At 54.4% G+C, this 24904-nt stretch overlaps 1 protein-coding gene across 1 annotated transcript in view; it reads left to right on the top strand.

Moving 5' to 3' along the window:
- LOC123644386 (maestro heat-like repeat family member 5) overlaps window positions 1-24904 on the top strand; it is a 59180-nt gene that overhangs the window by 9164 nt on the left and 25112 nt on the right. Inside the window, exons 4-21 of the mRNA XM_045560466.1 lie at window positions 62-190; window positions 2074-2233; window positions 4477-4529; window positions 10462-10569; window positions 10860-10976; window positions 11652-11771; window positions 12881-13027; window positions 13704-13826; window positions 14530-14609; window positions 15128-15272; window positions 15943-16070; window positions 16700-16829; window positions 16994-17089; window positions 18167-18271; window positions 19625-19760; window positions 20027-20205; window positions 23064-23213; window positions 24029-24183. Of these exons, the coding sequence (XP_045416422.1) occupies window positions 62-190; window positions 2074-2233; window positions 4477-4529; window positions 10462-10569; window positions 10860-10976; window positions 11652-11771; window positions 12881-13027; window positions 13704-13826; window positions 14530-14609; window positions 15128-15272; window positions 15943-16070; window positions 16700-16829; window positions 16994-17089; window positions 18167-18271; window positions 19625-19760; window positions 20027-20205; window positions 23064-23213; window positions 24029-24183 (2261 nt within the window). The remainder of the gene's footprint in view (window positions 1-61; window positions 191-2073; window positions 2234-4476; window positions 4530-10461; window positions 10570-10859; window positions 10977-11651; window positions 11772-12880; window positions 13028-13703; window positions 13827-14529; window positions 14610-15127; window positions 15273-15942; window positions 16071-16699; window positions 16830-16993; window positions 17090-18166; window positions 18272-19624; window positions 19761-20026; window positions 20206-23063; window positions 23214-24028; window positions 24184-24904) is intronic.

Consider the following 24904-nt stretch of genomic DNA (forward strand, 5'->3'; position numbering starts at 1 on the left):
TCATCTCCTGCACGATCAGACCAACCTGGCCCTGCACCTCCGTCTGCTCTGCCATTCACAGATCTCCACCTGGCACAAGTTCCGGCTGTTTCAGGCCCTGGAAATCGTCATTAGATCCAGTGACTTTCTGGACGAGAACTGGGAGAAAATCTTCATGAGGCTGGCCTTGGAGAACATGACCAAGTCCACGGTGGGCCTCCCCTCCCCAGCAAACGGGCCAGTCCTGCAAGGGCTTTGGGAATGTAGGCGGCTGCCCCGGGATCTAAGCAATGCTGGTGTGCCCAGCCTCGGGAAGGCTGGCTGCGAGTCTAACACATTCCCGGGCTGTGACTCAGCCCCTGGCTCCCCATCTGGGTTCCTGCCCAAAGGAGATTGACAGGCCTGGACTTGAACAGCCTTGCCCTGCCCCAGGCGTGCAGTCCAGGCAGCCGCCCCCAGGCCAGCCCACAGTCTCCACTGGTTGCAGCTCCGGGAGATTGGGGACCTGTGGCTTTTATTCAGACCGACTAGGCCAAGACAGCCCCAGGGTGGACTACTCAATACCCACGTGGCAATCACCAAGGCCCACCATGGGTCCACACCCTAGCACCCCTCGAAGAGTGACTAGGCACCATTTAACCCTCTGTATTGTGCCAGGTCTTAATTTATGAGCGATGACATGGATAGGCAAATGCCATTTGAAAGGTTTTTAACACTCACGCTGCAACCGAAAGGCACAGCACGCCACACAGGACTACAAAAACCTGTTCCCTGCAGGGATCAGGAAGCAGACAGGAACTATCTTGACTGTGCCTTCAGGACGATGGTGGCAGGAACTAAGTGGAGACGTCCCCTGGGGGCTAAGGGGACACGGGCAGGTCAGGGTCCATGGCTGGGGAATTGCAATGTGACTTTCACACACCTGCAAGCAAGTGAACTACTTTGGGCGTCCATCTGGCCCTGTGACTCAGCAGCCTTATGGAGAGGTTATTAGGAATAAGAGATGTCAAGTAGCCAGTAGAGTCTGAAAACATGGCTAATGCACTCTCCAAACAGGTGTCTGTGGCACCCATTCACAGACGGAGAGACCGAGGCCCAGAGCCCAGATGGTGGAGCAGGTGGACAGACTCCTGTGCTCCCCCAGAGAAGCCTGTGAGGCCACCCTAGGTGTGAAGGACAGAGAGAAACCGGGAACAAGGGCCATATCTGCCTCATTTCTTTTTCTTTCTAAATTATATTTATTCGCTTATTTAACTTGCCATTGTGGCATCCATAGGGCATATTTATTAGCAAGCGTGTGGCATCTGGTACAGGTTACAGATCTGTGATAACAGAGAGCCAGGGGTGGGGGCTGCAGGACAGTCGCAGGGTCATGGTCTGGCTTCAGCCTCGCTGGGGGTGGCTGAGACCCATCATGGGCCGTGTGAGGCTGGGCTGAGGCCCTGGCGGGCTGGGCAGGAGCCTGCAGGAAGCTGGTCGGGGCTGTTCTGTGTTTTCTGAATCTAAGCTCGCCACGGCCCAGTGCAGCTCCCCAGGGCAGTGCAGGCGTTTCTGCAGGTGCCGCAAGCTGGCAGGACACAGGGACAGTGGTTACTTCGCCACCAGGTCAAGACCTGCAAAGCATACAATCGTCCCCCACCCCGGGCTGGGGCTCAGTGGAATCCTGGGATCTGCCCCGCCCTGGACTCCTATCGCCAGTCAAGGGACCCTTCCCAATTCACTGCCCAAGCTGCAGACATAAAGATGTGACTCTGTCCTGAGATGTTGGGAGCTCCAGAAGAGGGGAAGGGTGTTGACTAGAAGCTTCAGGATGGGTGCCCTGAGCCCAGGCCTAAAATGTGGGGGCTCTAAAATGGCCTAAGATTTGGACAAACAGGGAGTGGGAATGGGGTTCCAGGCAGGGGCACAGTGTGAGCAGAGGCTCAGAAGCAGGAGAAGGAATGTCCTCAGGCTCCCTCAGCCTCAGTTTCCTATCAAAAAAGGGTTGCTAATAACTGCCCTGCCTTTTGGGCCAGACCAGCCTGTGGACCCGCCAGGCCCACTGGACAAGCTGGCTCTTACTTTCTCCTCCCTGTCCCTGCCGCCCCTGCCCAGGAGCTGGAAGACGCATTCCAGGACGCGGCTGGCAACGTGCTGGTGGGCATCTGCAAGCACTCGTGGCGGGCCGTGGCCCAGCATCTGGAGGCAGAGCTGCTGACGGGCATCTTCCCGCACCGCAGCCTGCTCTACGTGATGGGCGTCCTGTCCTCTGACAGTAAGTCAGCTGTCAGCGGGGGGATGGGGCGTGTCACAGAGAGGGGTCCAGGAGGTGGTGCTGAGGCCCCAGAGCCCAGGCAGGGCTGCCGACCTGTCAGCCGTATGATGGCAAAGCAGGGTTGAGCCGCCGGCGATGGGCTGCTGCCCTGAGGACTCATGATGGGGGACGAGAAAGAATTCTCTATACAAAGATTAGGATAGAAAGAAGCAAAAGGTTTATTTTACCTTCTCTGAGAGAGAGAAAGAGAGAGAGAGAGAAGGGAAAGAGGCCGGGCGCGGTGGCTCATGCCTGTAATCCTAGCACTCTGGGAGGCTGAGGCAGGAGGATCGCTTGAGCTCAGGAGTTCAGGAGAGAAGGGAAAGAGAAAGAGCAGGATATAGCAAAAAAAAGAAAGGGAACGTGCCAGCCAGGAGGATAAGAGGTTTGGGGTTTTTACTAGGGCGAAAAGGGGAAAAAAAGTAAAAAAGTGATTGCTGCCAGCTGACAGCAAAAACAGCTGTGAAACAGCTGTGTCTGTTTCTTTCATTATGTTTTTTCTCTTCTCCATGAGGCCAGTTATCAAAGTCCTCGAAATGTGGTTCTGGCGAGAGCTGAGATGGGGCTCGCACCCCTGCTGTCTGCTTGCGGCTCTTCAAGGCTATTGAAAAATGTTTTAGAAACAAGTTAGGCCACAGGCAGTTAGTCTTACAAGGGGCTGTTGTGTGATGTGGTCTTTCCCTTCAAAGGGGCAACTCTGTGCTGTGGGTTGGTTCCTCTCTTCCTGTTAGACAGTTTATTATCCAGGCCATCCTATCACCCACAGCCCACCACCCTTGGCCCCCCGGGCACTCTCGGGACCTCCCAGGAAAGGGCCACACCAGGCCCAGTGGTGCCACCCCGTCTGACAGCTCACGCACCTGCTGTCAGTAGTTCAACTGGGCCTGGACAGAACCAGACGACCTAGGAGGGTCCGGCATGTGGCCCAGGGGACCTCCACATGCCACTGCTGCATCTGTCCTGTCCCTCAGCCACACAAGGCAGCAGCACTCCTCCCCCAGACAGTGAGGAGACCCATCTCAGAGAGGTGGCGTGACAGGCCAGGGCCACCCGGTGCCACGTGGCAGCCTGCAGCATCCAGAGCTTGCTTCACAATAGCTGCTGCCTCGGAGCCACGGGAAGGGCTGCACTGGACAGTGGGGGCCCCGAGGACCCGAGAGGGGGAACACAGAGGAGGGTGAGGGCTCAGCTGGTGCAGGACAGCAAACACTGACTGAGCCCCTGCCACGTGCCAGGCCCTCAGCCACGGGGGCTCATAGTCCAGGGAGGGAGGCAAGCACCAACTTTCATTCATTCACTCACTCATTCATTCACAAGCATGTGCTGCTGTGCTTACTACTGCCTAGCTGGGGAGGTGCTCGTTGCCTTGAGGGCAGCTGGGGGAGCCCAGAGAGGAGAGTGACTGGCTGTCCTGGGGGCCTTCAGGGAGGGCTTCCTAGAGGAGGTGGCCAGCACAGGCCCCATCTGGAAGGATGCATAACAATGTGAGGAGGGAAGCTCGCTCCACCAAGGGCCTTCAGGAAGAGTTGGTCAGCAGCCAGCAAGAGGCTGGGCAGTGGAGGAAGCAGGTATGGCAGGTCCTGTGATCTGCAGGGAGGCCCAGGCTGGCAGGGGAGGCCTCCCCAGCTGGGCTCAGGAGCCTGGACTCTCAGGCCTGGGACAAGGCAGGACCCAGCTTGGCATAGCTCTGAGCCCCCCGCCCTGATATGGGCAGGCTGGGTAGAGGTCCCTCTGCACCTGGGATGACCTCTGAGACCCCAGGATCATCCCCAAAGCACCCCCTCCTTCTGAGGTGGGAGTTCTAAAGCCCCCAAAAGGCTTTCCAGTCTCACCCTTTCTCCCACCCCAAGCTTTATTCTCCAACTCTTGAGGGGACCCCAGCGTATCCCAAGGGGCCATGTTTGGAGAGACCCTTCAACTCACCACTGGGGAGCCCCAGGCCCAGAGAGGGAACATAGCCCACCCAAGGTCACACAGCAAGGGCAGCAGGGCCATAACTCCCAGTCCAGCTCTGGACCCCACACCCAAGCCAGGCTCACATCCCTCCAGCTCACTTCCCCCGTGAGCGGGACGGGCAGAGGCAGGACAGTTTCGGCCCGACTCTGGCAGTGTGTCTACAGGTGGGCAGGTGGGATGGGGCCTGAGATCCACCCCTGGCTGTGGATGTCAGACCTGCCCCTGTAACCCACCCCTCTCGCCCCCAGAGGAGCTGTTCAACAAGGAAGACAAGGAGAGCTGGGAGGAGCTGCTGACCCAGGTAGGGAAAGCCCAGCCACTTGCTGGGGATGGGAGGAGCAAACGAACATGGACGGGCACCTGCTGCAGGGGGGAGAGGAGGGGAGAGGGAAGGGAGGGAAGGAACAGGGAGAGAGGGAGACGGGGAAAGCGAGGGACAGATGAGCAGACAGACGAGCTTGGGGAGATGACATGACTTGGCCAGCAAGGCTGGTCACTGGGGCAGGTGGGATTTGAACCTGGGTCTCTAAAGGCCTGGCACAGAGCAGGTGTCCAGCACACATGGGACCTTCCCTTCTGTACTGTGAGCTGGACCTACAACCGGGGCACCAGAGAGGACGCAGAGGCCCAGGCTGAGACCAGGGGAGGAAGGAAGCAGGTCGGGTGGACTGAGGATGCCATGGCCAAGAAGCAGAGTCAGCGCAGGCCCATCTCTGCGCACACCAGGGGAAGGGCCTGCCTGGCTGAGAGAAGGGCACCGGGCCCTGGCAGACCTGGTTCCGAGTCCATCGCAGCTGTGCATCCTGGGGTGACCTACTTTGCCTCCTTGTACCTTAGTTTTCTCACCTGTCAAAGGGGGCTGAAAGGAGTTCACTCAAATGCTGGTTGTGAAGATCGCAGGAAATAGCCCATGTGAAGTGTTTGGCGCGATGTCGGTACGCGCAGGAAGCCTTTGCTGCATGTTAGTTACTGTCATCACGTAGCAATGGCTGTAGCAGGAGCAGCAGCAGAACAGTCATAATCGAATGGTGCCTGGTAGCAGCAGCCACAGCAATACAAGTAATTGATAGATAAGACAAAAAATTACTGCAGATATAGAAAACTGGAACAGTACAATTAACCAAATCGATCTAATAAAATGCAAATAGAACATTCACCAAGATAGACCATATGCTGGGCCATATATCATGTTTCAATAAATTTAAAAGGACTGAAACCGAACAGAGTACATGCTCTGACCAAAACATAAATTAGAATTCAATATTAGATATATCTGGAAAAACTCCAAATGCTGGGAAATCAAACGTCACACTTCTAAATAACCCATGGGTCAAAAAAGAAATCACAAGAAAAATTAGAAAATATTTTGAACTGAAGGATAATGAAAACACAACACACGAAAATTTGTGGGATACAGCAGAGAGCAATGCTAAGAAGGAAATTTTGATGCCTATATTAGAAAAGAAGAAAGATAAAATCAATTATCTAAACCTCCATTTTAAGAGGTTATCCCAAAAAAGAGCAAATTAAACCCAAAGTAAGTAGAAGGAAGGAAACAACAAAAACTAGAGCAGAAATCAAAGAAATTTAAAAAAGGACAAATAATAGAGAATGGATAAAATCAAAGTAGGTTCATTGAAAATTCAACAAATTGATAAACCCCTCCCTAGACTGATCAAGAAGACAGAAAACACAAAATACCAACTTCAGAAAGGAATAAGGAACAACACTACAAATCCTTTAGACTCCGAGCCCAGACATTTCACTGATGAATTCTATCAAAAATTTAAGGAAGCATGGCACGCACCTGTAGTCCCAGCTACTTGGGAGCCTAAGGCCGGAGGATCGCTTGACCCCAGGAGTTGGAGGCTGCAGTGAGCTGTGATGACGCCATTGCACTCTACAGAGCAAGACCCTGTCTCTAAAAAGAAAAATGAAAAAAAAGTTAAAGAAGAAATAATGCCAATTCTACACAAATTCCTTTAAGAAAATAAAAGAGGAAAAAACACTTCCCAAATAATATACAAGCCCAGCACAACCCTGATAACAAAACCAAAGATGTTACCAAAAACAGGCAAACTAAAGACCAATATCTTTCATGAAGATAAACTCAAAAATCTTTTAAACAAAATATCAGCAAATTGAATAAAAGGATAATACATCATGATCAAGTAGCATTTATCCCAAGGACTCAAGGTCAGTTTAACATCTGAAAAGCCGTAAGTGCAATTCAACACAATAACAGAATAAAGTAGAAATATTTTTGATCACTTTTATGAAAAATTATGTAGAAAAAGCATTTGACAGAATTCAAACCTATTCATGATAAAGGCTCTCAACAAACTAGGAGTAGGAGGAAATGGCCTCAGCTTGACAAAGCACATCTAACTCTACAGCTAACACACTCAGTGATCAAAGGCTGAACACTCTGCTGCTGAGATCAGGAATCAGGCAGAGATGTCCAATCTCTGCACTGCCAGTCAGCATCACACTGATGCTTCTGGCCAATGCAATCAGGTGAGAAAAAGGAGAAGAAGAAAAAAGACATGCAGATTGCAACCACAAAAGTAAAAGTTGTTTTGCAGACAATATGACTGCATACATGGAAAATCTTACAGGATCTTAAAAATACTAGCGCTAATAACTACTGATAATTGTATTTAGCAACCTCTCACGATGTAAGATCAATATACAAAATTCAATACTAGTGACAATTGGAAAATGAAAATTTTCTAAAAAATGACAGCAATAAAGATACAGAAGATGCAAAGATAAATGTAACAAAATATGTGCAATATCTTTACAAAGCATTGTAAAGAGAAATTAAAGAAAACCTTTAAAATGGAGGAATAAGATGTTTGTGAATAAGAAGATTCAATAATGGTAAGATATCAATTCTCCCAAAATTGATTTGTAGGTTGAATGCAATGCCAATCAAAATCTCAGAAGACTTTATAGTAGAATGAAATATAACCTGTAGATTAAAAATTTATATAGAAATTTTCAAGAACTTAGAATAGCCAAAACAATTGTGAAAAAGAACAAAGTTATAAGAATTCTACTACTTGATTTCAAGGTAAGGCTACAGTAAACAGGACAGTGAGGCGTTGGCATAGGTTAAACAAATAAAGCAGTGGAACAGAATAGAAAATCCAATATAAAACCATACTTACACAGTCAACTGATTTTTTTTAAGGTTCCAAAGTAATTCAATGAGGAAAGGAAAGTTTTTTGAATAAATGGTCCTGGAAAATTTGCATATATATAAGAAAAAAATGAACTTTACTGCCTAGCTCAAACCATTCACAAAAATTAATTAGAGATGAAACCAAGTCCTAAATGTAAAAGGTAAAACTAAAAAGCATCTAGAAGAAAGCACAGGAGAAAAATCTTGCCAACTGTGGGGTAGGTATTTCTTAGGACTCAGAAAGCAATCAGCATAAAAAAATGGGCGAGCTGGATTTCAAAATTAAAGCATCTGCTCATCAACTGATATCATTAGAAAATGAAATTAGAGAGCTGCAGACGTGGAGCAGGTATCCAAAATACATGTATCTGACGAGGCACTGCATTCAAAATAAATAAAGAACTTGTACAACTCAGTAAGAAAAAGACAACTAGTTCAATTTTTTAAATGATCAAAATGTTCACAAAGGAAGACAGTGAAGACCAATAAGCAAATGAAAAAATGATCAACATCTTTAGTCCTCGGGGAAATGTCTATTGAAACCACAATGAACCACCACTGCATACCCACTGAGAGAGCACATATGAAAAATGACAACGTCAAACGTTGGCAAGGATGTGGAGCAGCCTGAATGCTGCTGGTGGGGCAGTTCAATGGTGCAACCTCTTTGGAAAATTGACATTTTCTTCTAAAGCTAACATATGACCCAGCAATTCCACATTTAGGTATTTTCCCCAAGAGATGTCCAAAACGTACCTGCACAAAATGACCCGTACACATGCAAAAGTGTTCATAGCAGCCTTATTCATCATAGCCTCAGACCGGAAACGACATGTGGCAAGCACAGGAACTCGTGCCCTCCCCCAGAGATCTAAAATCAATCATTTAAGCGACCACCTGAGAAAACTAGAGAAAGAGCAAGTTAAACCTAAAGCAAGCAAAAGAAATAATAAAAGTTAAAACAGAAAACAAGGATGAACTTCTGATACACGCAACAACATGGATGAATCTCAAACACATTGTGCTGAGGGAAAAAACACCATACAAACTCACATTCCGCATAATTCCAGTTATATGCAGCTAACTGGAATTATGGCAAAACTAATCTATAGCGAAATAAATCGAAACAGTTTTGTGGTGAAGGAGATTAACTAAGAAGGAGCGTGAGAGTGCTTCCCAGGGTGCTGGCAACTGCTCTACATTTTGATGGGGTGTGAATTGCAGGGGTCTAACATTTGTTAAAATTCATGAGCTGCTCAGTAAAGATATGTGCATTTCACTATAGTTAAGTGCACCTCAATTTTCAAAATATTTAAAACAATTAAAAATTTGGAGAAGAGATGTGTTACAAAATTCAGAATAGTTTAGATTTTTTAAAAGCAATACAGTGCCCACCCTGTATATTCCATGAACATCCTTAGCAGGGTCTAGGGCAGCTGCACAATCAACTATGTTAATATCTCTGCTACAGAAACATACAAAAAGTATTCACACTAAGTCCCATAAATCGTGTCATGTCACCTTGGGTCAGCTTTTGCCGGCCAATGACATTGCTGCAAAGCTGTCGGGAAAAAATGTTTAATTTTCTGAGTTTGGGAATTTGGATTTCAGACGAAGAGCTGGGGTGCTGGTGCACACAGCAGTGAACGAGGACAGTCGAGGTTTGGGGGAGGGGACAGGAGTCCCTGGCACTTCTGGGGAAACTCGGGGCTTCCTGGTCCTTCAGGGCTGCAGGTGGGGGGCCGCCCAGGTCCTGCTGCACCCCAGCATCCTATGAATGGGCCAGGAGGGGGCAGACAAGCTCATCTAGGTTCTGCCATAAGTGAGGAGCGATTTCCATTTAGGGACCAAGGACTCAAGGCCAGGGAGGGGGTGCTCTAAAGGGTGGTCTTATGCCCAACCAGGCATGCCTTGTGCTCACAGCAAATTTTTAGTATTTCTTTAGGATAAATTTCTAGAAATGGAGTTGCTTGGGGAAATGTGTGCATATTTTAAACTTTAATTGATATTGATGTTGCCTTTAAATTGATATCATGAAAACCTTCAAAAAACTGTAGATCCAATCACTCTCCCACCAAAGGCCGCTTCCCTGCTGATATTCAGTGTTTTACCTTTTGCCCGTCTTGGCCAAAATGATGCATAACCTTGATTTCCACTCCTTAAATAGTAGCAAGTTCGAGCTTATAGTATCCTCATCACGTATGTCCTTTCATCATTTTAAAATGAATTGTTTGTCTTTGTCTTATTGATTTATAAAGCATGCTTTGTTTATCACTGATATTAACCCTCGGCAATAGGCATAGGCAACAGCAAAAAACAAAACTTTGCTAAATCTTTCCATTTAATTTATAGCAATTTTGCTGAACAAACTTTTTAAAATGTTTATCTTCACATTTATCAATCCTTTCTTTTAAGATTTGGGGTTTGGGATCATATTTAGGAGGGGTGTCCTCCACCCCAAAAGCATTTTGGGATCAAAAATCTTGGCATTGTTGAATCGTGGCATCTGGGGATGTTGGAAATAGAGAAATCTTATAATCATTATAAAATCATGTGATGTTAGGAACAGAACTCTCAGGACCTCATACTTTGAAGGAACATTTCATTCATTCATTTGATCTCTCATTCATTGATTGAAAAAAACATCAATGTAGTATTGATATCTGGCATGTGCCAAGCACTGGGCCGGGTGCTGGGGATACAGCCGCAAATGAACCAAAGTCCTGCCTCCTGGTGTCCACCTGCAGAAGGGCACTTGCTATGTCTGTCCCCTGGCCACTGCTGGGGACACAGTCAGGACTGGACTCTGCAGCCTCCCAGGCTCCGGGCTTTCCAGACTCACCTGGAACATCTCCAGGGAGGAAATCTTGAAGAATGAGTTCCCTGTCCCTGACAGCCAACAAACAAATAGGAGAGCTGGGTCCTGGAGACTCAAAAGAGGGAAGGGACAAGCGGACGATGGAGTGAGGGCTCGGGGAGGCCAGGGTGGACCCCCACCCTAAGGTGGAGGAAGGGCCAGCTCCACCCCACCCCCCTCTGCTAACAGATAGCTGTCAAGTCAGTCCCGTTCCTGAACACAGATATGTGGTCCAAGGAGCTGCTCTGGGCACTCACCAAACCCAGCCGGACCCAACAGGAGCTGCCCCCAGAAAAGGTAGGACCCCCGTCTGTCCTGAGGCAGCCCCTGCCTGCCCCACACACAGGCTCAGGGGGCTCTGTCCAGAGCATGCACAGGGCCCTGGAAAGGAACTGGTGCACCCCAGAGAAGTAGGGGGCTTGAAGCTGCACCTTGCTGCACCACCAGGCAGAGGCTTGGGCAGTCCCAGAGCAGGGTGGTAAGGGTGTCTGCAGGGGACAGGAAGGCCAAGTGAGCAGGGCCAGACTGCTCAGAGGAGCCCATCGGAGGCAGGTCAAGTTCCGGACAGAGCGCGAACCCTCCCACAGGCCTTCCTGTTCACCTACTATGGACTGATCCTTCAAGCTGAAGGGAACAGTGCCACGGTCAAGACACACCTGCGAGCCCTCCTGGAAACGTCCCACCAGTGGCCCAAGCAGAGGGAGGTGAGCACCCAGGCTCCATCCTGTCCCCACAACTACCTGACCCTGGCCACAAGGCTTAGCCTGATGGCTGGTCACGCACTGAGCCCTAAACCTGATCACAGACTGAGCCTTCTCCCTGCTGACACCCTGATCCTGGCCCTGGTCATACACTGAACCCTGATCCTGGCCACACACTGAGCCCCAATCTGGGTCATAACCTGGGTCCTGCCCCTGGTCACAGCCTGACTCCTGGCCTTGGTCATACACTGACCCTGATCACACAGGCTAAACTCTGACCCTAGTCACAGCCTGAGCCCTGACCCTGGGCACAGACTAATCCCTGATCTCACCCACAACTTGGGTCCTCTTCCTTCATGCCACATACATCTCCTCATTCCTAGCCCTGGCACAGGTGTGCCCAGAGCTGGCAGCAAGGGACAACAGGCCTCCAGGCATCCACCTCTGCCTCCTGCCTCCCCTCAGCAGCACCCCCAGTCCCCATGAGAGAGGCCCACGGGCTGGGCTCGGAGTTGCATGTCCTAAAGGGTGTGGGTGGGGGTGGATGCCCTGTGATCCTGGATGAGTCACCAGCCCCCATCTGGGCCTAGATTTTCACACCTGCCAGGTGAGTGGCCAGGCCAGGTCCTGTGACCCCAGTGTCCCCTCATCAGTGGCCCTGGTCCCCCACTCACACAGGGCATTGCTCTCACCATGGGGCTGGCTGCAGTCCAACACCTGGATGATGTCTGGGTCATCCTGGAGCAGTTTGGCCGGAGCGCACCCATCAAGTGGAGCCTCCACAGCTTCTCCCAGAAGGTACGGGCCCAGGGACCTCAGGGACCTTGCCAAGGGGCTCAGACAGCAGGACGCCCACCCTCCGTGAAGGCTCAAGCCTCCAAGCTAGGACTTTTGGGGCAAGGTCAGGAGTGTGGCTTCCAGTCCCACCTCTAACCCACCTGCAGTGCAGCCCCTCTGTGCCTCAGTTTCTTTCTCTTGGATTATAATTCCTCCCTCCCTGGCCCTGGAAGTGCCTGGCACATAGTGGGGCTCAGCAAGGACAAGCCTAGCCGTGCCTGTGATGATGCTGTGAGTTTATCGGCCAGACCTTTGGCACTGACCTCTCCAAAACATGAGACACAGGTCACAGAGTAGCCTCGTGCCCCACTATAGACAGTAGACAGCAGCACACCCACCCCTCTGCACTGCACGCGGTAACTCCTGCTGGGGGAAACAGTGCCTGAGACTGCACCTCAGGGAGCCCCAAGGACAAGCGAGGGGAAGGTGGCCACCCATGCCACCCTTGGGTCTGGGTCTGACAACTCAGCTGGGGCCAGAGACCTCAAGGTTCCGCGGCCAGCAAGTGGCAGACCCTCAGGGCACCTAGGGCACCTAGTCACTAATGAGCTACAGTAGCCCTTAGGTGACTTCAGGGCGGGGGAATGGGCCCACCCGGCCCTTCCCCCTTGCTCTCTGGGTCTCACCCAGAACCAAAGCTCCACTTGCCCATTTCTCTGGGTCAGGCATGACCCTCCCAGGCCCCTGGCAGCCCAAGCGGAGGGCTGCATGCCAGACACCGCCCCGTCCAGCAGGAAGGGCGGAAGTGGGTGAGGGATGGGCCCTGGGCCCCCGGGTAAGGGGCTCCCTCAAGGAGGGCAAGGTGAGGGCCTGGACGCCGGCCAGTTCCAGCAGAGCCGAGTGCCTGCATACACCCAAGTGGCCCTGACAAGTCCCATCCAACCCCCAGAGAGCCAATTCCATTTCCCCATTTTCCTGCTGAGGTCAGTGGGGGCCCACCACCCCTAACCCCTCAGGACACCCTGCCTCCGGTGCCCTACCAGGGCCCTGGACCTCTGCTCACCGCTCCCAGAGGAGGGGTCCGCAGGGCCCTGACACTCCTTATCTGCCCCCCGACCCCCCGCGGCCAGAACTTGGAGGACCTCCGGTGGAAATGGGCCAGCAGCACCATCCTCCTCGCGTACGGCCAGGTGGCGGCCAGGGCCAGGGCCCACATCCTCCCTCGGGTGGACAACGTCTTGTCGCGGATGATCTTCTACTTCCAGTACAGCTCCTGGGTACGGGCCCGGGGCTGCCCTCTGGAGGGTCGCAGCATCCTGTCACGTCCCCCCGGGACTGAGTCTGGACTCCAGCCCCGCAGGTCCACCAGCGCACCAGAGTCGGGGCCCTCTGCACCTCCCGGGGCCTCGGAGCCACCCCGCCTCCCGCCAGTTTCCTGGCTGCCCCCTGCCCTGCTGTCCACTGAAGTTCCCTGGGCATTTAGGGTGGCCCCGCCCCCCAGCGTCTCCTCTCAGAGCGAACCATGGGTTTTCCCTTTTCAGGCAGGGGGCGAAGGGTATGGACAGGCTGGGGTGACTCTGTCATGCCATGTTGTGACAAGCCCCTGGCTCCACACTCTGCTCCAGGGGCCTCCAACCCAGGTCGCTACGAGGGCCCCCCTGGGCTGCTTCTGCCCCAGGGTGGCCACAACGCAGCCCCGGGTCACAGCTGCCGTGGCACTGGGGCTCGGGGCTCCCACGTCTCGAGAGACTTTCAGGCACTCTCCTAGTGTTTAAACATTTCCACTTATTCACATTTTTTAAACAAAACCATGCACACCCGCCCCCAACAAAAGCACCTCCCATGTGGGCCCCCATTGGCGCTCTCTGCGCCCCATGCGCTCCCTTTCTCCTGCGCACCCCCAGGCTCTAGTCCCTGACACTGTCCCCCCTGCCCCGGCCCACCTCTTGCCAGGACGAGACCCTGAAGCAGAGCTTCCTCACTGCCATCCTGATGCTCACGGCGGCCATCAGCCGGGGCAAGGGCGCCCGCAGCTACGAGTTCTCCCAGGTCCCCGAGCTGCTGCAGTGTCTGATGGTGCGTGCCAGGCCCGGGCAGGGCAGGGTGGGGGCATGAATTTCTAGAGCATGCCCAAGCCCCTCACAGCCTCGCACTTGGGGGCACGTGCATATCCCCCATGTCACTTTATTCTTCCAGGGCCCCTGAGCTGCCTACGTCCACCTCACAGGGGGTGCAGCTGAGGTCAGAAAGGCCAGCGCCACCCATTGTGCACACGCTGACCTCACTGAGGGCCGAAACTGGTTACTAGAGCTCTGGTGCTAGAGGCACCGTGGGTCCCCCAGGGTGGTGGAGGAAACACGGGAGTTACTGGGCAGTTAGTTACAATAACCATAACAACCACACCAATAAAAACATTTCCTGACTCCTGCGGGGACCCAGACACTGCTCTGCACGCCTTGCTTCCTGTGTAACACGTGTGCAACACGGCCGTGTTATATATGAGTAGTCGAGGCTCGGAGCAGTTTGGAGACCTGCCCAAGGCCATGCAGCTGGTACAGGATAACTGGGATTTAGACCAGACCCGTCTGACTGCAGTGGCTGTGCCGTGTCCTCTAGGCAGGGCCGGTTCACAGAGGCCACCCTGGTGGATGAGGGGCTGGAGCAAAATGCTGTGGTTCCCGGGGCTGCCGGGCACTGAGGTCTTCGGGCAGATGAGACTTGGTGTCATACGTGGGATGGGCCGGGCCTGAGTGGCTCAGCCATCCCCTGGGACTTGCAGGTTCTGATGGAGAAGGAGCCCCAGGACACTCTGTGCACGCAGAGTCGCCAGCAGACCCTGCACATCATCTGCAGCCTCTGGTAGGCCCCCGGTCCCACGCAGGGCCCTCCAGCGCGTCAACAGCAGCCTCTCTGCTAGGGCTTGGTGCTGGCCGGACAGCGAGGTGGGGGGAGACAGCAGTTGAGATGTGCCCCAAGCCGCGAGAACGATGGCATGGCCATCCACGTGATGGGGCACAGCTGGGGCTGGGCTGAGTTGGGACACTCCTTAGACATCAGGTGAGAAGCAGCGGGCAGCTGGTAACGTGAGCCTGGAGTTCAGGGGCAAAGCCCAGACTGGAGACACAAGGTTGGGGTCCTTGGCACCAATGAGCTATTTAAGGCCAGGAAGTGAAGGGAGAAGTGGGCCAGGAGCTCACCGCGGAGATGGGGCGGGGCTGGGAAGGCGGGCACATGCAGCCCCCCCACCTCCCGTACGTGGCAGAAGGCTGGGAGTCTGCGGGGCAAAGACAGGCACTGCCCAGGGCTCGCCGGCTGGTTTCACGGGCCTCTCCCCAGCCCCCAGCCCCTAGGCTCACCACCCTCTGTCTTCCCGACAGTCAGCTGAGGCCACCCCTGGACTTGGAAAAGAAATCGCAGCTGCTCTCCACCTGCTTCCGCAGCGTGTTTGCTCTGCCACCACTCGACGCCCTGGAGAAACACTCCTGCCTCTATCTGGAGCCACCCAACATCGAGGTGCGGCCCGTGGCACCTGCACCCTGAGCCAGGAGACGCCTCTCTAGCAGGGCACTGAGCTCTGCCTGCTGCTCATGGCTTGGGAGGGCAGGGTGCCCGGCAGGGTCCCTGCCATCACCCCACACCCCAGGCTGGGGGTCCCTGGGCAGTTTCTCAGCTGCTCTGAGCACCTGGGTGTTTGCCCACCTGTGACGGGGATGATGCCAATAGAACTGATGGCACTGAACACCAGGCAGCTGAAATGAGCCACTGGGATCAGTGACTGAGGGGACAGGTGTTCTGTACGTGGCAGTACGCGTGGCCTCCCTCCCTCTGCTGACCTGAGAGCGAGTTGTGCTGCTCAGCCCTGCAGGTCTCCACCAACATGCTACATGGCAGACCAGGCTGGAGTTCTCCTCCAAGCTCCCCAGCAGCCCAAGGGAAGCAGAGAAGAGGGGGGATACCTCTCTCTAAAGGATGAGTTCCCCAATCTCATAGGGGTCCAAGGGACCCAACTCAGCCACAAAGTCCTTACAACACCTGGGGCAAGTCACCTTCCCTGAGGGTGGGCTCAGTCTCACCACGCAGCTACCCCAACCCAGGCCTTGCCCAGCCCACCCTGACCCCTGGGAGGCTGGAGGAAGAAGCTCTGGGATTGCTGTCAGCACCCCTCGCCAGACGCCCACATTGTCACCACCAGGAGGCATGTATGGCTCGCAGGGTACAGTCTCTGCACCTAGCCTCTGAGTGCCTGTTGCAAAGGGCAGGGCAGCTGGTGTTAACTGAGCACCTACTATGTGCCAGCCCCTTCCCAGTAGTGACCCAAGGGTGAGGAAACCGGCTCAGGGAAATGAAGCTGTCTGGTGGGAGAGTCAGGATTTGAACCCCACGCCTGCCTCCCAGGCTGGGTCCAAGCTAGAACTGAACAGATAAGCACTTTCGATGGTGGGGGGAGAAAGAGAGGGGTCCCCTGGGCCCAGGACAACACCACAGCCCTCCAGAAGGGTGGTGTCTGCCCCCACCCCAACCCCACAGGAGTCCAGAGTGCCCCATGACCAACTAACACAGTGACACTGCAGCTAGCTCACCCAGAGAGCATCACTGGTGCCAGGGGTTCCCGCGCTGGGAGCTGGGAGCCCGGGCCGGGCCTCCTGCTCACTCCCACCCACTGCCTGCCTCCACCCCACAGGTGGGGCTGGCTTCATGTTCTTCTCAGGTGAGGGAAGTGGCTCAGAGAGGGGTAGCGAGTTACCAGGGCACCCAGACAGGGAGTGGCCCGAGTCCCAGGGCTCTGCTCCAGGTGGGGAGTGGATAGGAGGGTAGACGGGGATATTTCTGAGGTCCCCTTCCCTCCCTGAACACACGTGGCAAGCAAACCAGTAAGGATTGGGGACCTGGGGTGCAAGACCAGCAACCAGAGCCGGCTGCATCCAGGTACAGGGCCCTTCTGAGTCCAGGGCCCTGAGGGACTGCCCTGGTCACCCGCCCTTGAAGCCAGCCCCGCTGGGCATGAACTCGCCTGGGCCACTCTGCAATCTGTGCCCCTCAGTGGTCCTGCACACCTCCCTGCCCAGTGTCCACGTCTGCGTAAGAGGGCACGTGATGGCCCCTTTGTGGGCAGGGGGGTGAGTTCCAATGGGGGGCAGCCTGGGTGTGCAGGCAGTAGGCATCATTCAGGCCCTGTGGCAGCCCCTGGCCCTCAGTCCACCCTGGGCTTGGCGTTGCCTCAGCTGCCCCTCCCCTCTGCACAGTCCCTGTTCAACAAGACCGCGGAGGAGCTGGACCACATGCTGCAGAGCTTCATCACACTGAACCCCACGCACAAGGAGCTGCACTTCCTGCTGTCGGTGAGGCTGCAGGGTGCCAGGTGGGGTGGGGACAGGGCCCAAGGAGGGGAGGCTGGTTCTGCAGGAAGGTCAGAGATCAAAGCCAGCGAGACTTCACCGTGGAGCCCTGAGTGAGGACTGAGGCGTCCTGGGCAGAGAAGGGAAGGGGAGGCCCCCTGGGCAGAGCCAGGGCAGGGCAAGGTGAGCAGCATGGATGAGGCCAGCGGGAGAGTAGAGGGGGCTCCAAATGCTGGAGAAGGGAGGGCGCATGGGGGAGCAGGACTCAGGGGGTTGGGGGGGCTAGGGCAAGAGCTGGTCAGCAGGGGCCAGATCTCGGCAGGCTTGGGGGACCTCGTCAAGCAGCTGCGTGGGGGTGAGGCGGGGCTCCCAACCTGGGGTGCCCAGATGGAAGTCGGGGGAACACAGACAGGAGGAAACTCCATCTGCAGGTCCCTCACCTTGAGCTGCAAGGTAGCATGTCCGTCCCCTGGGAATGCCAGACACAGACCACACTGTACCAGGAGTGGCAGGGGATGCCACCAGTGATGTCACAGATGTTTTTCTGGGACATCACTGGGTTACAGAATCTCCAAATACCATACATCCTCATCCCACTTCAGAATCAAAACTCTAATCCTATATCGCCTTTAAAAAGAGGCTCAGGTTTGGCTTAATGCTATTCAACATAGCTGTTTCAAGATGCCTTTGTATCCTGTTGTAACGCTAGGCACATATTTTGTGCATGGAAAAGCACTATTCTAGAAGGGGGTGCATGGCACAGAACAGGTTAAGAACCAGGAGCCTCAAAGGGCTTTAAGCAGGAGGGGATGTGTCAGCTACAAAAGGAGATGAGGACTCCTCCTGTGGCAGTACTGCCTGGGTGCAGAGGGATTGGCAGAGGGACAGGAAAAGCCAAGGGGCAGAGCCCACTGAAGGGTGGAGCCCAGGTGGGTGGGCGGGGCCTGGGCCAATGGGTGTGGCCTGGCTGATGGTGGGCGAGGCCTGGCCATCTAAGGCCGGGTGCCAGAGTTCCTGCTGCAGCACTGGCCCCCGGAAGCCCACTCCCTGCCCCTGCCCCTGCCCCTGCCCACCCCACAGCACATGTACATCTGGCTGGCATCGGAGAAGGCACACGAGCGACAGCGGGCTGTAAGCAGCTGCACCAGCCTCCTCAAATTCCTGAGGCACAACCTCCACCTGGACGTGAGTACCCAGCTCAGCACCCCCCACACATACCCCTGCACTGGCTGGGCCCCCTGCCCTGGAGCCCAGGGGCTGACCAGAGCCGCCCTCCGCCCAGAGCCTGCCGGGGCTCATGGGGTTCAAGGCCCCTGGGCACCTGCCTCCAGGACAGGGTGGGTCCCTGAGTCCCCTGCAGCCCCCTCTGGGTTCAGGCTGGCAGACGCCCAGGTAGTCTCCCTCTTTCCACGTGGGGAAGGAGGTGGGAGGGGGAAAGGGGAGGACCGGCTCAAGGCCTCACAGCTGGCCCTGACCATGACCCAGGAGGCTGGGCTCTTATCCACACACCTTGAGGCCTCAGGCAGGTGTTTCTCCTATTGGAGCCTCAGGCTCTCAGCTCTCGCCTATAAAATGGATGGAAATGACTTCTCCTTAGAGGGCTGCAGTGGGAGCCAGAAGAGGTAGAGGCTGTGAGAGGGCTCCTCGGCTGTGAGGCCTGCACCAGAATGGGGGCCCGCCATGCCCCTACCCGCCCATACCCCAGGGTGGGGCCCCCCCCATTTCATGGTCCCCACTAACCCCAATCTGTGGCTGTTGCCCTTGGGTTGGGTGAACGTCAGCAGATGTGGAGAGCCACTGTTTATCAGCCCAGACCAGCATCAACTCCTTAGGGAAGTCAGGGAGACAAGGAAGTGGGTTCCTCACCCTGCTGCCCAGCGGCTGCCTGGTCCAATGGAGACAGGAGGCAGAGTGCGAGGGAGGTGTAGGGATGGCTCTGTCGCGGGAAAGCCGCTGCACTCCAAGGAGGAGGAGGAGGAGGACCCCTCTGGATGGGCTCAGAGTGGCTTCAATTCACTCAAAGTCCATTTCCACACCACTTGCCCGGGTAAGGCAAGCAAAGTAGTTGCCTTTGGAGCAAAATTCGCAGAGGCACCAAAAAATCCATAATCAAGATAAATCATATTTTAATGTGATCTTTTTAAAAATCAAATCAGCAAATGATGGTCTAGGGATAGGCTACTTGTATTTGTAAATAAAGTTTTGTTGGCACCAGGGCCAGAATTAGGGTAAGGCCAGTGGGGCGGGGTCATTGCAAGTACGGGGTCAGGTCCTGTCTTTGCTAAAAATGTTGAGACTTTGTTCGTCCTGGAGTTTTTTGCATTTCTTTTGATTTTTCTAAACATTGCATTAAAATATTATTTCCCTTGATTTCCGAGGTTTTGGCAACCCCTTATATTTTGCCCAGCCCCTGTCCCGGCCCTGCCACACAGTTTGAGGTGATGGCTTCTGACAGAGCGGTGCTGGGGTGAGCGCATGGCGGGGTGGCGACTCTGTGGGGGGCTTTGCTGTCAGTGGCTCCCTGCACTCTCACCACAGCCAAACGGGAACTTCAAGCGGATCGGGCAGCTGGTGGGCATGCTGGGGATCCTCTGCCAGGACCCAGACGGGGCCACCCAGCGCACCAGCCTGGAAGGGATGGGCCATCTCCACAAGCTCCTGATGTGCCACAAAGGTGAGCCTCCCCGGCCCCCATGGCACACCCGTTTCCCACCACAGGAAGACCCACACCAGCACCCCCAGACTCAAGCTTGCCCTAAATCTGTCCACAAACACAACCCTGATCTGATCCTTAACCTTATAATGGCCTCACCCTGACCACCGTCCCCAAACTGGGGCACAGGCCTGACCCTGATTCAAATGACCCTACCCTAACTCTGCCCCAGCCTAGACCCCAAGCCCACTGTTGCCTGGCTCTCACCCCACCCTGCCCCTGGCCAGCAGGAGAAGCCCCACAGGTAGAATCGCAGAACCCCAAGAAGCTCTCTCAACCCAGTGAGGATGAAACCCCCCTCTGGGGCAGTGGAGACCAGAGGGCCACTCCTCCACCCTCCCAGGAGACGGCGTTCCCAAAGGAGCAAGACCGCATCTTCCAGCTAGGCAGCTCCCAAGTCATCAAGGTCAAAGCCCTTAGAGTCATGGGCAGGGCCGGGTGGGGGGCATGGCCAGAGCACACCCCTGGTATCTGGGGGTGGGGGCCAAACTCGTCCACTCTCTCCTATGTTGTCGAAGTGGAGCCAGCACATGTTGGATGTCTGCCATCCTCCAAGGGCTTCACAGACACTACCACACCCCTTCTTCAACTCTTCCAACCTTTCCTAGACTGTTCCCATCTCCCATTGCAGCCCCCACCTCGTGTTGTGATTTGAATTGTATTATCTTCTGAACATGAGGCTCAGGGTGAGGGAGATGTTGGGCGGTGCTTCATGGAGCCTCCTCAGAGTCACCTCTGAGATGATGACCTTTGTCTGCCATGGTCAGTGTTGACCCCTGGCTAACAAAGACCCCTGTACTCAGCTCTAGTTCCTGCTAGACCTTGAGCACTCCATGCTGGAGGTGGGGTCTCACTGCGGCCTGTGGTAGAGCTGGCCTTCAGTAAACACCCATGAAATTGAGCCAAATTGAACCAAATGATGAAGAAGTGGCAGCACATGGCTAGTCAGTGCCCCTGTGGCATTTGATCCAGTCCCAGCTGACTCCAGAAGCCCTGCTCTTGGCAGCTGTAGTGAGCTGTCAGAGTGCTGAGGCCCATCTGGAGAAGTGTAGTGTGGAAAATCTAAAGCCCTGGGGCCAAGACATCCATTGTCTCTGCCCCGCAGGGGAGCACTTGGCCTGGCTGCAGTTTATGTCAAAGAGCGGGGGCAGAGGCAGGGCAGGGCGGGAAGGGCTTCACTGGCTGCCAGCTCGGTGGGACCAGCAGTGAAGGACCTCAGAGCACCTGGGCCCTCAGGGGATCTCAGTAACTAGGAGCATAGAGTCCAGGACCTGGGAAGGGGCAGCCTGCTCTAGCCTGTGTGGCCCCTCCACACAGATTATGGGTGTCCAGTTTGGCCTTTCCCTGGGCAGATGGGGGTAATGAGAGGGGAAAGCATTAGAGGGTCTGCTAATCATGGGATGGCAGATGTGGGAAGGGTTGGGTTGCAGAACAGACACTTTGGCCTGGTTCTGGTCCCAAGTTTGTCCCTGATTCTTCGTGTGGTCTTATGTACACTACACCTTCATCATCATCACTGCTATCACCACCATCACCACCACCACCACCACCACCACCACCATCACTACCACCATCATCACTACCACCACCACCACTACCACCGCCACCACCACCACTGCCATCACCACCACTACCACCACCATCATCACCAACAATAGCCTCTTCACCATTACCACACCATCACCATGACTACACCGTCATCACCACACCATTACTATGACCTTAAACAATCCTCTCCATCATCACTGCCACCTCCATTTCATATTTATTCATGCCCTTGATTAAAGTAAGACACCTCAAAAATCTTTTTCAATCCTGAGATTGTAGTATTCTGGGATTCCAAGAGTCTTACTACTTACTATTCCAAGTTGAATTTCTTCATAAACATTCTAAATGCTAAAATTCTAACCAGAAGTTTAACATTCTAGCAAACAATTTTAAATTTAATCTTATAACAGATGTTCTCTTTATAATAGCCTAATATTCAAAAACCAAAGTAGTTACAAACTACAAAGATTCCATTAAAATTACTTTAACATTCTAACCAACATACTAATAACCTAACATTCTCACATTGTACCAAATTTTAGAATTATAAGATTCAAATAAATATCTGTATATCCATTATTTAACATTTATTTTTATACTTTAATATACATAGAAACATCCTAATAGACTTTCAAACACTGCAACAAATAACCTAACATGCAAAGAAGCATTTAACCATCCTAACATCCTTGCAAAGTCATAATTTTCTATCAGGCTTCCCTCTTATCTCTCTGGCATCATCATCCTGACTTCTCCTGATTGGAAGATGCTGAATCCACACCATCCAATAGGACTTTCCAGGAGGATGGATGTGTTCTAACTCTATGCTATCCAAGGTAGCCACTACCCACTTGGAGCTTCGAGCACTTGAAATACAGCTAGTACCACTGAGGAACTGAGTTTTTAGTGTTATTTAATTAAATGTAAATTTAAATAGCTACATGTGGCTGGTGGCAGCAATGCTCACAATCTTTCCAGAAGGTTCCCACCTGTGCAGCAGTGATCTGGCCCAGGACCTCCCTCCAGGAGGCTGCAGTCTAAGGCTGTGAGGCAGGGATCAGAACCACCACTGTGTATTTCCCCGAGAGCCCCTTCATTACCGCTGAGCAGCTCATGGTCTGGCAGTGAGACCCCCCTTCTCTGGACCTTGAGAGCTGCTCTTGGGGTGCAGAGCAGAGTCAGGGTCCTGGAGTGGCCCTGCTGTAGGTACAGGGGCCCTGGGTCCCAGACTCAGCCTTGCCCACCACCTCCACACTGCTCCATGGCCAAGGGCAGCTCGTGCACTTTCTGGGCTTGGGGTTGGTATAGGTGACCTTGAAGATCCTTCACAGCTATGAAGTTCACTTTCTCTTTGGTTAAAATGCTCATAAGGAGGACAGGGGCTGGCAGTGGGGGAGCACCGCTGGTTGAGACTGGCAGATGAGGAAGCCCTATGAGGGGAGGGGAGGAGGTTGGCTGGGCCACCTGGGTCCCGGGACAAGCTCCGGGTCTGAGTGAGGAAAAGAGCCCTGGGCCATGGTTGGCTCTGAGATATGTGGAAATGGTAAGCTGAAAATCGCTGGACACATGCTTGGGGACCCAGAGAGTGCTCAGAAGGCTGGATGTGCCAGAGACTTGGGAGCTGGGGCAGAGGAGAAGAGGTGACACAGAAGTGGGGGAGGCAGGTGCCGGCACAGGGGCCCAGAGTGACAGCCCTGCCCACCCCTACTGCTGCAGGAGATCACACAGCATCTCACGCTGGTGGAGCTGAATGATCTCCTCTGGATGACCATCAACAGCCTGGGCTCCAGCAGCCCCTTCCGCGTGCAGGCAGCTGCCGAGATGCTACATGCTGTGGTCCAGGAGCATGGGGCCAAGCTGCAGACCGTGAGGGCGCTGGGGTACCCGCGAAGGGCCAGGCTGGGGCAGAGGGTGGGCCCAGCAGTCAGCCTCTGGGGGCTCAGGGCCTTGGGCATGATGTGGGGGACACAGGTCCCACCTAGGCAGCAACCAGTCTGAGGGATTCGAATGAATGAATGAGGGAGGGCCCACACAAGTCCCCCGGGTCCTGGGTGGTGACTGAGGTGTCATGGGGCACACACACCTCAGTCCAGCAGCTGCTGCAGCCCCTGATGTGGGGGTGGGGTGGGGAGGAAGGGAGGACACAGACCAGACCCTCATGGAGGTGCCATCTGATGAGGGTGGCAGACATGCAGGCAGGCTTCGGCAGGGCAGCACAGCAGATGCAAAGGCCAAGGGGGGACCCGGGGCTGGGCAGGGTGTGCCCCAGCACAAGGCTGCCTGATGCCAGTGTGCAGACAGGTGGGCTCTGCAGGGATACTGCACCAGGGTCGGGATAAGCCAGGCAGGCACACAGAAGGCAGAGGGCTCTCTGGGCACGGGAGTGGTGGGTGCAAAGGAACGACATTCAGGGGGCCGTGTCTGAACCTTCCAGTGACTGGGCAGTTGGGACAGAGTATGAGGACCTTGAATGCCATGCAAGCTGTGGGGACCTGCCTCCCTCAAACCAGGACACCCATTAGACCAGGCGTCCAGGGCAGGCAGTGCCTCCCCCGTCAGATTGCTTGGGACAGGACCATAACTCAACGGGCTTCATGCTCATCAGGGCAAGAAAGACCCCCCACCGTTAGGGCTCCCAGGCCAGGCCGGGCCTTCCCTCAGACCATCTGTTCCCCACACAGGTGGCCAACATGGGCCGGGCCATCCACCTCCACCTTTGCTCTATGCGCATCCCCCAAGCCAAGGAAAACACCCTGCGCGCCATCACCCTGCTGGCCCGGAGCCACACCCCCGAGCTGGTGGCGACCTTCCTGGACTTCTCTATCCCCCTGGACAGGTACCCGGCCCCACCCTGCCCCACTGCCCCCTCCATCCTCTGCCAAGCAGAGTTCAGGACCTCTGCCCTGCGGCTGCCTAGGACCGGGTGCAGGGAGGGAGCCCACACCTGCTCACGTACCTCGCACCTCCTGGGGCGGGCTCTGGGGAGGCACTGTTTACCATTGTCCTATCCGTGCTCCCCATGGATCACCCTGCCCCAGCCTCGACCACCCCATCATCTGATAGAGAAAAGGCCCAGGACCCGGGATACTCCTGGCAAGACCCCAGCCAACACCAAAGCCTCGCCACCCATCAGCAAAGACCCCTCTGTCTTATCCTCATCCTCCAGCATTCTCTTCTTCCTGCTCCTCAGAGGACCCCTACAACCCCCAGAGGCCACCACTGTCCTCTCAGGGCTGGCTTCTCTCTCATAGCCCTGGGAACCCTGGGCCAAGAGGTAGGCTAGGGTCCTCGGTGCGGCTCACGGCCCTGCCTCCCCAAAATCCTAGCTCTGAATCCTAGATCCTCGGTCTATGCCGCCTGCCACCCATCCACCACACACCCTCCCTGGGTCACCCCTCACTCCTTGAAGAGGTAGCTCTTGGTCAGGGACACCCTCTTGTTTCTGTTAGTAATTTCTAGTGTTATTGCATTGTGATCAGAGAGCGTTGTCTGTAATTCTTCTACTTTATAGAATTTACTGATCTTCTAAACATGTTTTGTGACTGTCCCATGGGCAC

The sequence above is a fragment of the Lemur catta genome, chromosome 9 (assembly GCF_020740605.2).
Source record: "Lemur catta isolate mLemCat1 chromosome 9, mLemCat1.pri, whole genome shotgun sequence".
NCBI lineage: Eukaryota > Metazoa > Chordata > Mammalia > Primates > Lemuridae > Lemur > Lemur catta.